This window comes from Diabrotica undecimpunctata, chromosome 4, assembly GCF_040954645.1.
Source record: "Diabrotica undecimpunctata isolate CICGRU chromosome 4, icDiaUnde3, whole genome shotgun sequence".
Classification (NCBI taxonomy): Eukaryota; Metazoa; Arthropoda; class Insecta; order Coleoptera; family Chrysomelidae; genus Diabrotica; species Diabrotica undecimpunctata.
This window is the reverse complement of record NC_092806.1, coordinates 12,974,822-12,989,664: the sequence shown is the minus strand read 5'-3', so window position 1 is coordinate 12,989,664 and position 14,843 is coordinate 12,974,822. Positions and strand designations below refer to the sequence as shown.

The following is a 14,843-nucleotide window of genomic DNA, read 5'->3' as shown; positions in this document are numbered from 1 at the left end:
AGCTATCGTAGAAAGTTTTAAAGCAGTTATATTGTATTTTTAACATATAATTATTGCTATTAAATCAGTTGTTGTAAAGTTGTCTTTTCTGGTGTTTGGTATTTAACCAGCTGATAGATAATAAACCATTTGTACAAGACCATCTTTTAAATTCCAATAAAACTAATTAATATTTATTTAATAATTGGATATTAAATTAACTGTTTGTTTTATGTTCTCAGAAGATTAGATTAAATTTATTTTACTGTTCATAATGGATTTTACAAAATATTTACAAAATTCGAAAACGTTTGTTATTGCTGAAATTGGACAAAATCATCAAGGGTGCTTAGCAACAGCAAAAAAGCTAATAAAAATAGCAAAGGTAAAATTAAAAATGAAGTCGCTAGATGAATAAAAAATCGTTTTCTTAATTTTTAGCAGTTTTTCTCATATATACTTACTATTTTGTCAGTTATATGTAAATTACTTTCTACGATTTGTTAATATTTTTAGGACTGTGGTGCAGACTGTGCAAAGTTACAGAAAACAACACTAACGGAGAAATTTAATCATGGTGCTTTACGTAGACCATACAGCTCCCCAAATTCATTTGGAACGACTTACGGCGAACATAAAGAGTATTTGGAATTTAGCGAAGAACAATTTACGGAGCTACAAACATTTGCAAAATCGATTGATATTTTATTGAGTGCTTCAGCTATGGATATGAAATCTCTTGAGTTTTTAATCAACAGTGGCGTGCCGTTTATTAAAATTGGATCTGGGGATGCTAATAATTTTATATTGATTGAGAGAGCTGCACGAAGTGGATTATTTTTAATCATATCGACGGGTAAGTCTTGAAGTATCGAGAATGTTATTACAGTTATATGTATTTCTGAGAAGTCAGTGGTAATAAAGCTGAAGTGCTTCGAATTTTCCAAGTTTGTAATTTGTTTCATCTGTCGTTCATGTCTAACTGCCAACCATTTCCAATTTGCCGCGTCAATCTTTTTGACCATCGTGCACACCATTCCTCCACCAAATGGATATTAATATTAAGAGTTTGTTTTTTTGAAATTTCTGAAATAGTTTATTAAAACTGTTTGAAATGCCAGTTGGGATATAAAAGCGTGGGATGCTGCTGGAAGCTGGAAACGTCTATTCAACTTTTACTATGTAAATAAATTTTGGTAAATCGATTTTTTTCATTCTACCCTACTTAGGAGGAAGCCCGGGGGAAATTTTATTGCATCATTTTTGGAGTCCCAAAATTGACATTTTCAGTAAAATTCAACTTGTTCGTCTGGTTTTTAGGGACCAAATCTGTGACTCGGACTAATTCTAGTAAATTTTAATTTGTTGTAAAATATTTCAATTACGATTATAAATAAAACTATCTCACTCTTTTAAAGCACTATTTCAATTTTATAAGCTCTAAGAAAAATATTATCAATAAATAATGTTTTTGTCTGATACATTCTGTATTTTGTTTCAGGTATGCAGTCATTCGAAACAGTCGAGGCTATCTACAAAATTGTATCGAAATACCATAAAAACTTTGCTCTTCTGCATTGTGTATCATCATATCCTACACCCGTCGCTGATATAAATCTAAGTGTTATAAATTTATACAAGGAGCACTTTTCCGACGTTTTCGTTGGTTATTCCGGACATGAGCTTGGTACTCATATAACAGCAGCAGCTGTAGCTTTGGGTGCAAAGGTAAAATGTGAATTATATACTTTTCTTATCTTATATATTCGCTACAATATATTTGATAATGAGGGAAAGTTATAAAGTCCAATTATATACGTAAAAGTCTAGCAAGGTGGACAAACATTTTAATGTTTCTATAAATATTTACATTATGAGTCATCTCAAGCTTCTATGTCCCAAGTAGGGACATCAATAGGCTGCAGTTCGACTGATGTAGAAAAACCACTTCCAGAGAAAAAAATAATACACCTTCATCTTTGTCGCCTACTTTATTCTCTTACTTTCTGTGACATCGATTATACATATAGTACATCATGCTCTAGGTAGGTAGGTACTTGGATTCTCTCAGCTGTCTTAATACTTCAGTCATTATCACCATTTATCATGGTTCCTAGTTATTTAAATTAAAGTTCTACGTATAGACATTCTAGTAAGTTTCGATATCGTTTCACTCTTTATATAAACATTCCTATAGACGAAACTCTAAACATTCTGAAAACTAAATACAGTATCCAGCAAGACTACTTATCTCTCAATAAACATATGTCTAACACTTATTTCATCTTCCAAAATTAATTCTACAGACAAATAAATGGTGCCCCAATGGGCTCCCCACTATCTCCAGTAATTGCCAATATCTTTATAAAAGACTCCGAGCACTATCCACATCAATGCTCAAATTCACATATTAACTACGATATGTTGACGATACATTCGTCATTTGGCCCTTTGGCAGGGATGCTTTGCTGTCTTTTAAGATCGATCTGAATGGTATACATCCTGGTATCCAGTTCACCATGGAGGTAGAAACTGTTAATCTGTACCGTTTCTCGACGTTATCATAAAGAAAAACCAATCTCAAAGATTTCATTACTCTCTTCATCGAAAACCCACCCTTTCTAGTCGTAACTTGCATGCCAACTCTCATCATCCACCTTCACAAATTAATTCAGTCATTAATACCCTTGTCTCCAGATCAATACGCCTTTGCGATGATGCAAGTAGACCCGCTGATCTCTCTAGTTTAAACCAAACCATCATCCAAAACGTTTACCGTGAAAATCACATCAATAGGAGCATCCACAGACATCAATCTCCCACTCAATCTCAACCCAAAGACTCAGACCTTCATCATACGACAGCTTTTCTTTCTTACGTCAAAGGTGTCACTGGCAAAATCGACAAACTTCTTAAATAAAAAGGAATAAAGACTATATTTAGATACCCCCCAACAACAACTTTCATCTCTTGTCCGATCAATCAAAGACAACATTCCAAATGAACAACACGGAGTATATGAAATTCCTTGTGCAGACTGCCACCGATCTTATATAGGTCAAACAAATCGTAGAATTCATGTTTTCTTAAAAGCAGCAGTGATGTTTGATGGAGTCATTCCTCTCTCGTGAGCAATCTCTACAAAACCAGTTTGTCTAGGATGCTGCATCATCCAAGTATCTATTGCAGCATTGTAATACGTTTTGAATGGCTTAAACACTCCAACGTCTAACAGTTGCAATTTATCGGTGCAATGTGGTGGAAAAGTTACTCCATTTTCTTTGCACAAATTAAGTGCCTCCACTGATAAATGACTTCCGTGATTGTCGCATAATATCAGAGGCTTGTGAACTGTGCATGTGTCTGTTTGGTCCAGATTAAATACTCGTGTTCCATCTGCAAAGTAAGGATTTTTATAGAACCACGTGTAAGCCAAACAGGGTCGTACTGATGTACGACCTATGTATCATATGATTTTTAAAAATATTTACTTTTGAAACTGTTAGTGTAAGAATTTCTTGAAATTTAATCATTATATCACAATTAAACTAAACTCTAAAAAATAACACGACCAGTAAATAACTTAACAATAACTATAACATAAATATAACACAATATATTAACTTAAAAATCAACACGATACAATTTGAATTTAAAATGCTGGCAAGTTGAGATCTGGAACATGCGAATCTGTCTCGCTTAAGGTAATAAATTATATTTAATAGCCTCTCGACGAATGAGACGGCGAATATCAACACGTGCTCAAGTTTACTGATGGGAATTTGGTAAACGAATGAACTTTAGTTTTGTCACACAAAAACACAATTCCCTCAGCCGCGTCCAAACTTTACGAAACAAAGATGACTAGTTCTGGTGTCGACCGTAACAGGTTCTCATTTACCTGCCAGAATTTGAAATACGAACAATGATTCAAGGTGCCCCGTGCTCCCCTATATATCAAAAGTTCCAATAAAGTTTTTTAAAATTTTTCTTAATAAAGATTATATAACCTTGTCGTTATCGACATTTTTCAATATTCGCCCTGTATCTCGCTAATGTGGGGAGCTATTGATAATGTGATTGAGTAATCGTTACTTTAACAAAAAAAGAAATGATGGCCTCTTAACTACTTTTTTTTTTATTTCCTTTAGTTTTCGGTATACCCTGCAAAACATACCAATTTGGGACACCCTGTACATCTCATAAATTTTGTTTTGCTACAGTTAATTGCTAATCTTCTCATCTTTAGCTGAGACTTTAACTGTCTCAACTATTAACTTGCTATAGGTCCCTTCTAATATTCTTATGTCTGCTAATATTGAATGCCAAATCACCATGGATGGATGTAGCCTAAAACAACACATGCAAATGATAAAACTGTTTTATAATTTACATACATTGGTTCAGTAAATAATCAATCACTAGCCGTACGTCGACGAAACGCAAGATCTACCGAAAACATCACCGCTGTCCGTGAGAGTATGAAGAAGAATCAGAGGGCGAGGAGGGAGTCGATTTCACGTCACTCACAAGAACTCGGTTTTTCACAGAGCACAACTTGGTGAATTTTGCGTCGTGACTTAGGTATGCAACCCTACAAATTTGTTCGCTGAATGCAGAACTGTCTCCAGCGCAATTGAAAATACCGCGTAGAACGCAGAATTACCCCTTAGTTGGGGGAATACCACGCAATGACAGTTTTTTAAAGTAAATTATTTTCTTCAAAATCCGTTAAACTTTAATCCTATTTTTTATGGGAATAACGTTCCCAATAGATACAAGTTTCAGTAGCTAAATTATGAAAGTTTGTTTGCACATAGGAAACTTTTTGTAAGTATTTTCCCTTAGATGCACAAAATTCCCCTAGTCTCCCCTATGTTCAGTTTTGCTACTTTTTTTTCTGCCTAGTCTCATTACTTTATATGTATATGCTATTATCTGTCTTCCGTTTATGTCATGTTCGAGATCAGAAAAAATGTATATTAACATTTTAGGAAATTTTTAAATGTTCTATTATTATCCATTTGTATAATTTCAAAATGTTAGATGGAGTTCAATTTATGATCTTTTAATTTTCAGATTATAGAAAGACACATCACATTGGATAAAAATCAAAAAGGATCCGACCATAGCTGTTCTTTAAATCCCACTGAATTGCAGACTTTAATTCATAACATTAGAGCTATTGAATTAGCCATGGGAGTTCCTATTAAAAAATTGCAGGAATCTGAAAAAGCTTGCTATGAGAAACTTGGAAAGTCTTTAGTATATAGCACCAATTTGCAAAAAGGTCACAAATTGAGGTTAGAAGATTTAAATGTGAAGGTGGCTGAACCAAAAGGGTTAGATGGTGCCCTTTTAAATGATGTGGTTGGAAAAATATTGGTTGTGGATGGTCATGAAGATGAACCAGTTTTATTAACAGATTTTGAAAACCTGTCTATTAAGTATTTTGCATTGTGAACTATGATATCCTTCTACTCTACTCATAGTACATAAAAAAATGTATACTATGTACTCTATTCTTCATTTTATTGATGCAACATCTTGTTTATTGTTCACTGATTTTTATTTGATAACTGCCAGACCTTTTTATAGATTTTGGCTTCATTCCAACTCCAAAGTTTTAATTTCCTCCTAATTGCATTAAAATACAGGCTGTGGAAAAAATTGATGACACATGTGATAAACATGAAAAGTAAATGAAGAAAAGGATACAGTGTAAAAAAAAATATCATTTTATATTTTTATAAACTTTTTTACTAAAAATATACAACATATATATTTAGAAAATTGCTATTTTTTTCTTTCATATTTCCACACATAGACCGGAGCACTATCTTTATTACCTCTCCTGACCCGCTTAGGTGGTAACACTCCTTTTTTATTCTCTAAGGCACGTTTCACCTCAAGTTTTTGTTGAACTACTGATAGTTCCCTTTCTCTATCTATCCTCTTCGCTAATTCCTTGTACAATGCTTGTGTCTTCCTGGCTGATTTTAATAATACATCCTCACTAATATCAGGAAGTTCTTTCTCCATCAACATCTTCAATGTTCTGTTCGAAGCTTCTTTTTTCTTTTCCTTATCAAAAAATGTGTGTTTATTATTTTTAGAAAAGTCTATACTGGATAAATGGAGTTGGGACTGCAACTTTTCTATTTTTTTGAGCTCTTGAGTTTTCTTCGTAGTTATATATTTTAAATCTTGTGTTCGCATTAACATCAATTGTTCTGGTGAACACTCATCATCTTTTTCAATCTCAGTGTGTGTTCCATCTTCAATTTTTGAATTAATCATGTGGTGGTAGAATTCATCGGGGTTTTTGTTTAAGGCCCTTTTACGAAGAAGTTTTATAGTAGCTTTCTTTTCATTGAAATCCTTTGCACGGAGCACATAGTCTTTTTTCTTTTCAAGGAGGCCTAAATGGGATCGTTCTTCAGGTTGATGACGTTCTCTGTGGGTTTTTTGATTTGCCTTCGCAGCTTTCTTCCAAACCGACATGTTTACACGTTTGTCCTAATTAAACAAATACTGTAAACCTTTAAAACATTTCAATTTCACGTGTTTTAAAATTATAAATCAGAATCTCACTTAATCAAAATATTGTCACTGTCAAAGTCAAATGTCAATTACATTTCTACATTTTAATCGAAAATTAAAATAAACTAATAATCGAAATATCAATTTGATTACAGAATAGATAATAATGTGATTTGAAAATAAATAATATGACAAATCTTTAAATTTAAATTATTTAAATTTAAATATATAAAAAAAAAATTTAATAAAAAAATAGTTCTAAATTTAAAAAAGGCTGAATAAAATAATTTAGTTTAGCAAATAAAGGGAATTAGCTGCATAATGTTAAAAAAAATCGATTTCTGAGGCGTACGATTTAGATCGCCGATTCTTTTTAAGAAGAAAAGAGGTTGAGGTTAGGTTAATAAAATAAATATATACCCAACGAATATAGACGCATAATATATACGTTTTGATATTTTTATTGAAAGAGAAAGAACTGTCTGAACTTTAGAAATTTGTATTATTACTCATAAATTTTTAAAATATGGTGCGGCGAAGCAGAGATCGAAGTAGAACGCCTGAAAGAAAAAGAAGGAGGTCGAGATCAAAAAGTAAAGATAGATCAAAATCGTCCCGATATAGAAGAAGCCGATCCAGGGAATCCAGAGACCCACGTCGAAGAAGTAGATCTAGATCCAGAGAAAGACGAGAAAGGGATCGAGAACGAAGGTCTTACAGCAGAGAAAGAGAACGTGATAGAGATCGTAGAGATAAGGAAAGAAGGGTCGAAAAAATTTCAAGAAGAAAATCACGATCTAGATCAAAGGAAAAGCCCAAAGTAGATGATACTGGATTATCTTTTGATCCGGCTAACCTGGATAAAGAGGAAGAACAAAAGAAGTTGGAAATGGAAATGGTTAAAAGACGAGAACGAATAGAAAGATGGAGAGCTGAGAGAAAGAAAAAGGAACAGGAGAATTTAAAGAAAGAAGCCAGTAAAGTAAAATCTGAACCAGATACAGAAACTATTATCAAAAAGTGGTCACTGGAAGATGATTCTGAAGATGAAGAGAAAAATGATAAGGTAAAAAATATATTTCTATCGGGTATGACCCCATTATAAAATAGAAGTAATTATTTACAAAATTTAAATTAGTTTAACTAAACAACAAAAACATTATAAAAACAAATTTATCCACAAAGGTATGTATAAACATAAACAGTAAATAAAATTGAGAAAAATAATATAGTAACAACATGAGAATAAAAGTATCCTAAATTTAGATAATGACAAATCAAATGACAGTTAACAACATTGATAATACTCAGCCAAAAAACAATTAAATGTACTCAGTCTTGTATATGAATGTGAATGAGTGTATGATGAAACTGAACTAAAAACCTGACATTTCTCTTAAAGTTCTGGAAGAACATCTAAAATTAGAGAGCTCAATTATATGAATTGGTTTAGATAAGAAGTATATACGTTTTTTAAGAAAGTATGTTGAAAATATGACTAATATTGTGCAAAAATCTGCAATATGATTAGCTGAATGCTGAATCTGCAGTAGAATCATTAGTGAGCATATTACTAGGAAGGCTATGGTAATTATTTTTAAGGAATTTATAAGGTTTAGAATCGTAGAGAACTGATTTGTTTTTATTATTTATATACATTTAAAACATCACTGTGTTAGTTCTTTACATTAAGAGAATATCTTGATTAATCCAGCAGCTGGGTACTTTCTGTTTGCATGAAAGGGTGGATACTTGAAAACTATTCTATCTTACATAAATATTTCGCTAAATACGAATATGTAGCCCCCATCTCAAAAAATGGTACCAATTTATATAAAGATAGTTTTTTTAAATAAATTTTCAAATTTGAATATTTTAATTGAAGGGCTCGGGCTGCAAACTAGGGATTTTGTTGATATTACCGTAATCAGTTGTAATTTTGGTAGTGAGAAATTAGTTCGGCTTTCACTTAGTAAATGGGAATATTAGTTCACGTGTTTTATAGAAGGCAGCAATGATGTATTAAATGGTGACAGATGCGTGTTTGGCAAATTTAAGAAAAATCTACAAAACATTGAAAACAAGTTTTGTGGTTATCCAATTGTCTGTGGGTTATGCCTTAGACAAGGAAAGAGAACTCTCTTTCCTTGTCTAAGGGTTGTGCAGTAACTATGGAAATATGAATCACGGGTTTTATTTAGCAAAGCGGTATTTCCAGTAAAAATTTTGGCCTCGTTTGATCTTTAATGATTATCTATAACGCCACAGTGTCTTAACAATACAATTATACCATTTTTATCCTTGGCACCGTGACGTTATATAATCGTGGTTGAAAGTTTTGAGACCCGAATGTCTCGAAATGTTTACTGGGGGACTATAATGGTTTTTACATAATGCATCGATTACATAAGCTCTAGCATGTCACGTGGGGCTTATCCATCGAGCAAAAATACAAAAGAGGGAATCTAATCGTTATGAAAAGGAGACCAAAATTCATAAAAGTGGCCTCTTAATATGACGGACATATCCGGAAATGCAAAGGCGCCAAATTTAAATTTTACGACACTTGACAATAATCATACAGTGGTGTAGGGGTTCTAATTTATCTAATGGAATTAGTACAAAGTTTGAAAATTTTAATATAATGATTGTTTTAATTAGAAAAATATTTCATGTTTTTTTATAAGGTCGTAAAACAGTAGCTATAAAATATTTTTCAGGGTGTGACTTAGACGAGAAAGTTTTAATTAAATAATAACGATAATAGTCTAAAATGTGATACAATTGTTAAAAAAACTTCAATATAAATAAGCTTTCACGTGACAGTTGGGACAAACAATAACATAACCTAAATTTGATTTCTTAAACAAAGAAAGAGACTCTTTTTCCTTGTTTATGTGGCCTCTCAAAATGGCATTTCCTGTCTAACAATATTTTTGCCCCCTCTACCTTTACCTTTTATTCCCTTTACCCTTTTATACCCTTTACGTTTTATTCACTTTTTGGCATATTTAATTTTTATAGACAAAACAATATTATGTAATGATCGATTAATTTTTGCCAGTACATTTAAATAAGTATTTCCTTTTTCATTTTAAAGTGAAAAAAATTATTGAAATTTACTTGAGTAATAATTAGAAATGAGATGAAATTGTGAAATTTTCTGAGGTAAAAAACTTCCCCTGTTGACATTTGATATGAAAAAAAAAAAACAATGTTATTGTAGTGACGCTGTTTTTCAACTGACTTATATATTTTAGATATCTTAGAAATATTGCTCTTATAAATAAATAGTAACTCAATCATCATTCAATTGATAATTAGCATAATCCCTTTTTTGATCATTATTTACTTGTATTTCAAAAAATTGCAAATTTCTGTATTGGTTTGAAATAAATATTTTTGAACAGATAAATAAGTAATAAAATATTTCCAAATGAATGAACGTTTTGTATCTATTAGTGCGAATTTACTCTTATCTTAAGTACTTATCAAAAAGCCTCTTTTGTTGAAAGTACCATGGTCATCAAATTATTATAAAAAAGTGTTTGTTATTTATTAGAGAGATTAGTAAAATTTTGTTTATATTACATTAGCTTTTCCTATTGTGTTTAATTTTAATTTGAAAAATCAGTAAACATTTGAAATTAATTAAAAATAATATTTATCGTAGGATAAATACACTTTTTAGTGTTTACATCTATTTTCAATACTTAGAATTGTTAAAAAATATTCAGTCAATCGATATTAGGAAACAATACGACTACACTATTTAAAATGTTTATAAAACTAAAAAAACAACACTTAAAATTAAAACAGCAAAGGTAAACTTAACCGCAAAGGTACATAAACAACAACAGGATACAAACATTATATCGAATGATCCAATGCGAAAATTAAAATTGGTGAAACTTCAACCAAAGCTTCAACTAATATCATCTTACATTGAAGAAGACTGCTGATTGAAAGCGAACTGTACAGATCTTAAGTTCCAGTACCTGTTGCATAGCTGGCAACAATGTCGCTGTTCAGAGAATTAAATTTTGGGAAAATTAAAATATTAGAATATGATGTATGTGCTGCCATCTACTCAAACAATTGTAAAACGTTTGTTTATTTGAATGCCACTCATTTTAACTGCGGCGTGAACATACCCCCTTAACTAGTTTGGGCTGTCCTTAAAAATTTCGCCGGCGCAAGAAATGTCAGGTTCAAATTAAATGACGTTATGGAATTATTTTATATGTTTTTTGATACATTTTCTGTCAAAGAATGAAAAAAATTTCTGATAAAGTCGTTTCAATTGATGATAGCTTTGTGTCAAAAGAACTTTGACTTGGATGACGACGCAGCAAACTGATTCTGATGAAGATATTTATGGTTATGGATGGTTAAATGCTATGTATGGTCCATATTGTTATACGGCATGGAAACATGGACGTTAAGAGTACCTTCCATTAATAAGTTGGAGGCCTTCGAAATGTGGACGTTGCGAAGAATGTTCCGCATACCATGGACAGATAGGGTAAGAAACGAAGAAGTCTTAAGAAAGGCAAATACTGAGAGAGAACTACTCAATTTGATCAAGGTACGAAAAATTGAGAACAGGGAAAGATTAAAGGCAAGCGGGGAGTCGGTCGCAAACAAATATCGTGGCTATGAAACATAAAGAACTGGACAGGCATAAATAACACTGGCGATCTTTTGCATGCCGTAAAAGACAGACGTCTGGCCTTAAGATAATTCGCCAAAGCACTATAGGTGCACGGCACTATAAGAAGAAGGATGGATTATTTAGTGACTAAGAATAACAATTTTTTGGTTTGATGTGAGGTTTTAACTGTATATTACTTTTATATTCTACAAGGTTAAATTTAAAATCAATCATAACCTTTGTGTAAATATTGTCTGAAATAATAATTTTCTTAATAATTACAACTAAATTTTTTACGCGGCAACACCGCATTCAGAACAATCATTACTACAAGTCTATTCTATATCTCTCATGAAACTTCTTTTTATTTACGTGCAAATGACCAGCCACTTGTCATACTGTAAGTAATATAAATATATAGTGAAAATGTATAGAACCTTAGAATTATTTGCAAACTATTGATTGGAAAAATCTCTGAACATTTATCTTGCAGTATTTGATTACTACTTCATCTTTTACTACAAATTCTTTTTTTTTAGATGGAAATTAAAGAAGAAACTAAATCTTCTGCTGATTCCCAGTTTAATGATGCTTCTGAACCACCATCAGTTAGTTCCACACCTGTGGAGGTGACTGTGAAGGCGGAAGTTAAAGCAGAAGATGAAGTTGATACCCTGGATGAATATATGAAAGAGGTCCAGGCTGAAGTTCGCAAAATAAACAAAATTGATGTTACCAAAAAACCTGGAGAAGCTACCCAGAAGAAAGGTGCTTTAGTTATAGTAACTGGAGTTGCTAAATCAAAAGGTAATGTCAAAAAGGGGGAATTAATGGAACAGAATCAAGATGGACTGGAGTATTCTTCGGAAGAGGAGCAAGAAGATCTCAAAGATACTGCCGCAAATATAGCAAACAAACAGAAAAAGGAATTGGCTAGAATCGACCACAATAACATAGTTTATATTTCTTTTAGAAAAAACTTTTATGTCGAAGTGCCTGAGATTGCCAAAATGACTCACGAAGAAGTGGAAGCATATAAAGAAGAATTGGAAGGTATAAGAGTGAAAGGAAAAGGTTGTCCCAAACCAATTAGAACATGGGCTCAATGTGGGGTTTCAACAAAAGAATTGAATATTCTTAAAAAGTTAAACTTTGAAAAACCAACACCAATTCAAGCCCAAGCTATTCCTGCAATTATGTCTGGAAGAGACTTAATAGGTATTGCTAAAACTGGTAGCGGTAAGACATTGGCCTTCCTTCTACCAATGTTTAGACATATTCTTGATCAGCCCCCATTGGAAGATACAGATGGACCTATTGCTATCATCATGACTCCAACTAGAGAGCTCTGTATGCAAATTGGGAAGGATATAAAGAAGTTCACCAAGAGTTTAAACTTACATGCAGTTTGTGTCTATGGTGGTACTGGAATATCTGAACAAATAGCAGAATTAAAGCGAGGTGCTGAAATTATTGTTTGTACTCCTGGTAGAATGATTGATATGTTGGCTGCCAACAGCGGCAAAGTTACCAACTTGAGAAGAGTTACTTATATAGTATTGGACGAGGCTGATAGAATGTTCGACATGGGTTTTGAACCTCAAGTAATGAGAATTATAGATAATGTTAGGCCTGACCGTCAAACTGTAATGTTCAGTGCTACCTTTCCCCGACAAATGGAAGCATTAGCAAGAAGAATATTGCAAAAGCCGATAGAGGTACAAGTCGGGGGAAGATCTGTTGTTTGTAAAGATGTAGAACAACATGTTGTTATCTTGGATGAGGATCAAAAGTTTTTAAAACTCCTCGAATTACTTGGGATTTATCAAGAACTTGGAAGCATAATTGTTTTTGTAGACAAACAAGAAAATGCTGATATTTTATTAAAGGAACTGATGAGAGCCGCATACAACTGCATGAGCTTGCATGGTGGTATAGATCAATTCGACAGGGATTCAACAATTGTTGACTTCAAAAACGGCAAGGTAAAATTACTTGTTGCTACATCTGTAGCAGCTAGAGGCTTAGATGTTAAACAATTAATTTTAGTTGTAAATTATGACTGTCCAAACCATTATGAAGATTATGTTCATCGATGTGGAAGGACTGGCAGAGCTGGAAACAAGGGATTTGCTTTTACTTTCATAACTCCTGAACAAGCCAGATATGCTGGAGATCTTATAAAAGCTTTTGAATTGGCTTCAGTACCTGTTCCAGAAAGTATGAGGACTTTATGGGAAAATTATAAAACCAAGCTTGAATCTGAAGGAAAGAAAGTACACACTGGTGGAGGCTTCAGTGGAAAAGGGTTTAAATTTGACGAATCTGAAGCTGCAGCTGTAAATGAAAAGAAGAAATTCCAAAAAGCTGCTTTAGGTTTAGCAGATAGTGATGATGAAGATTTGGAACATGACATTGATCAACAAATTGAAAGTATGTTTGCTACTAAAAGAACTGTTAAAGAAATCAAAGCTCCCATTGGTATTGTTAATCCAAATGCCCTTGGTGTTGGTGTAACAGCTGTAGATAAACTTGAACTGGCCAAGAGATTAGCTTCGAAGATCAATTTATCAAAGAGTGTCATTCTGGATACTAAATTTGCAACCCAGCAAGCAGCTGAATCTATACTTAAAGGCCGTGGTCCTCAGCCAGCTATAACACCTAAAACAGTAGCTGAGCAACTTGCTGCTAAACTTAACACCAAACTGAATTATCAACCTAAAGATGATGATGATGAAGACCGGAACATGGATGATGATCAAACATTTAGAAAATACGAAGAGGAACTGGAAATTAATGATTTCCCTCAACAAGCAAGATGGAGAGTCACATCTAAAGAAGCTCTAGCACAAATTTCGGAATACTCAGAGGCAGGCATTACTGTTCGAGGTACATATGTACCCACTGGCAAAAATCCTCCTGATGGAGAACGCAAACTATATCTTGCCATTGAGAGTACTTCTGATATGGCTGTATCAAAGGCAAAGGCTGAAATTACACGCTTGATTAAAGAGGAATTACTCAAACTACAAACTGCAGGTCATCATACATTTAACAAAGCTAGGTATAAGGTTGTATAAATACTTTTTTTGTAAAATATGTGTATTGTAAGAATAAAATAGATTTTTACAAATATTGACTCATTATTTCAATAAATGATGAATGAAACCTGTGTCCCCAGTATCAGTTTATAGATATCTTCATTTTTATTTAGTTTTCATTTGTATCAAATCCTTCTTTGAGTGATGTAACTGATTAGCATTGGCGTTCATCGTCTGTAATCGCCAAATTTTGAATGTATGTACGAATGTGATTAGGGAGGCGTAGAATGTCATGACTGCGCAACCTGAGAGAGTGGTACGGATGTACATCAAAAGAACTTTTCAGAGCAGCCGTCTCAAAAGTTTGAATAGCTATGATGATTGCCAACCTCCGCCGCGGAGATGGCACTTGAAGAAGGCGATTGTGATTAATTACGTTATGAACGTAGTACTCCTGCAGTGGGATTTTACTCTATGATTAATTTCTACATCTGCCTGTACCTCGTTTTGATTAAATAATCACAAAGAAAGCAAAACAACATACTATAATGAACGAGTAGGGATAAAACGGAGCATTCAATGTAGTAACGAAAATCATCAAATAGAAAGTAAATCTACCAATATTT

At 32.9% G+C, this 14,843-nt stretch overlaps 3 protein-coding genes across 3 annotated transcripts; 2 read left to right on the top strand and 1 right to left on the bottom strand.

Annotated features, from left to right (window-relative positions):
- Positions 1–92: 92 nt before the first annotated feature.
- Positions 93–5,703, top strand: NANS (N-acetylneuraminic acid synthase). Its single transcript, XM_072528919.1, has 4 exons — positions 93–364; positions 496–835; positions 1,481–1,707; positions 5,059–5,703. The coding sequence occupies exons 1-4, from the start codon at positions 254–256 to the stop codon at positions 5,440–5,442; spliced, it is 1,062 nt and encodes a 353-aa protein (XP_072385020.1). The 5' UTR covers positions 93–253; the 3' UTR covers positions 5,443–5,703.
- A 21-nt stretch (positions 5,704–5,724) lies between these two features.
- Positions 5,725–6,597, bottom strand: LOC140439184 (probable U3 small nucleolar RNA-associated protein 11). Its single transcript, XM_072528923.1, has one exon. The coding sequence runs from the start codon at positions 6,481–6,483 to the stop codon at positions 5,776–5,778; it is 708 nt and encodes a 235-aa protein (XP_072385024.1). The 5' UTR covers positions 6,484–6,597; the 3' UTR covers positions 5,725–5,775.
- Positions 6,598–6,896: 299 nt separating this feature from the next.
- Positions 6,897–14,315, top strand: Prp5 (pre-mRNA processing factor 5). The gene is made up of 2 exons (XM_072528915.1): positions 6,897–7,588; positions 11,716–14,315. The coding sequence occupies exons 1-2, from the start codon at positions 7,049–7,051 to the stop codon at positions 14,254–14,256; spliced, it is 3,081 nt and encodes a 1,026-aa protein (XP_072385016.1). The 5' UTR covers positions 6,897–7,048; the 3' UTR covers positions 14,257–14,315.
- Positions 14,316–14,843: the final 528 nt, after the last annotated feature.

Bases quoted from the DNA above. Each gene is read 5' to 3' on its own strand.
- NANS (XM_072528919.1), top strand. From the start codon at position 254: ATGGATTTTACAAAATATTTACAAAATTCGAAAACGTTTGTTATTGCT. The intron at 365-495 runs GTAAAATTAAAA...TAATATTTTTAG, and splicing joins AGCTAATAAAAATAGCAAAG to GACTGTGGTGCAGACTGTGC. The intron at 836-1,480 runs GTAAGTCTTGAA...ATTTTGTTTCAG, and splicing joins ATTTTTAATCATATCGACGG to GTATGCAGTCATTCGAAACA.
- LOC140439184 (XM_072528923.1), bottom strand. From the start codon at position 6,483: ATGTCGGTTTGGAAGAAAGCTGCGAAGGCAAATCAAAAAACCCACAGA.
- Prp5 (XM_072528915.1), top strand. From the start codon at position 7,049: ATGGTGCGGCGAAGCAGAGATCGAAGTAGAACGCCTGAAAGAAAAAGA. The intron at 7,589-11,715 runs GTAAAAAATATA...CTTTTTTTTTAG, and splicing joins ATGAAGAGAAAAATGATAAG to ATGGAAATTAAAGAAGAAAC.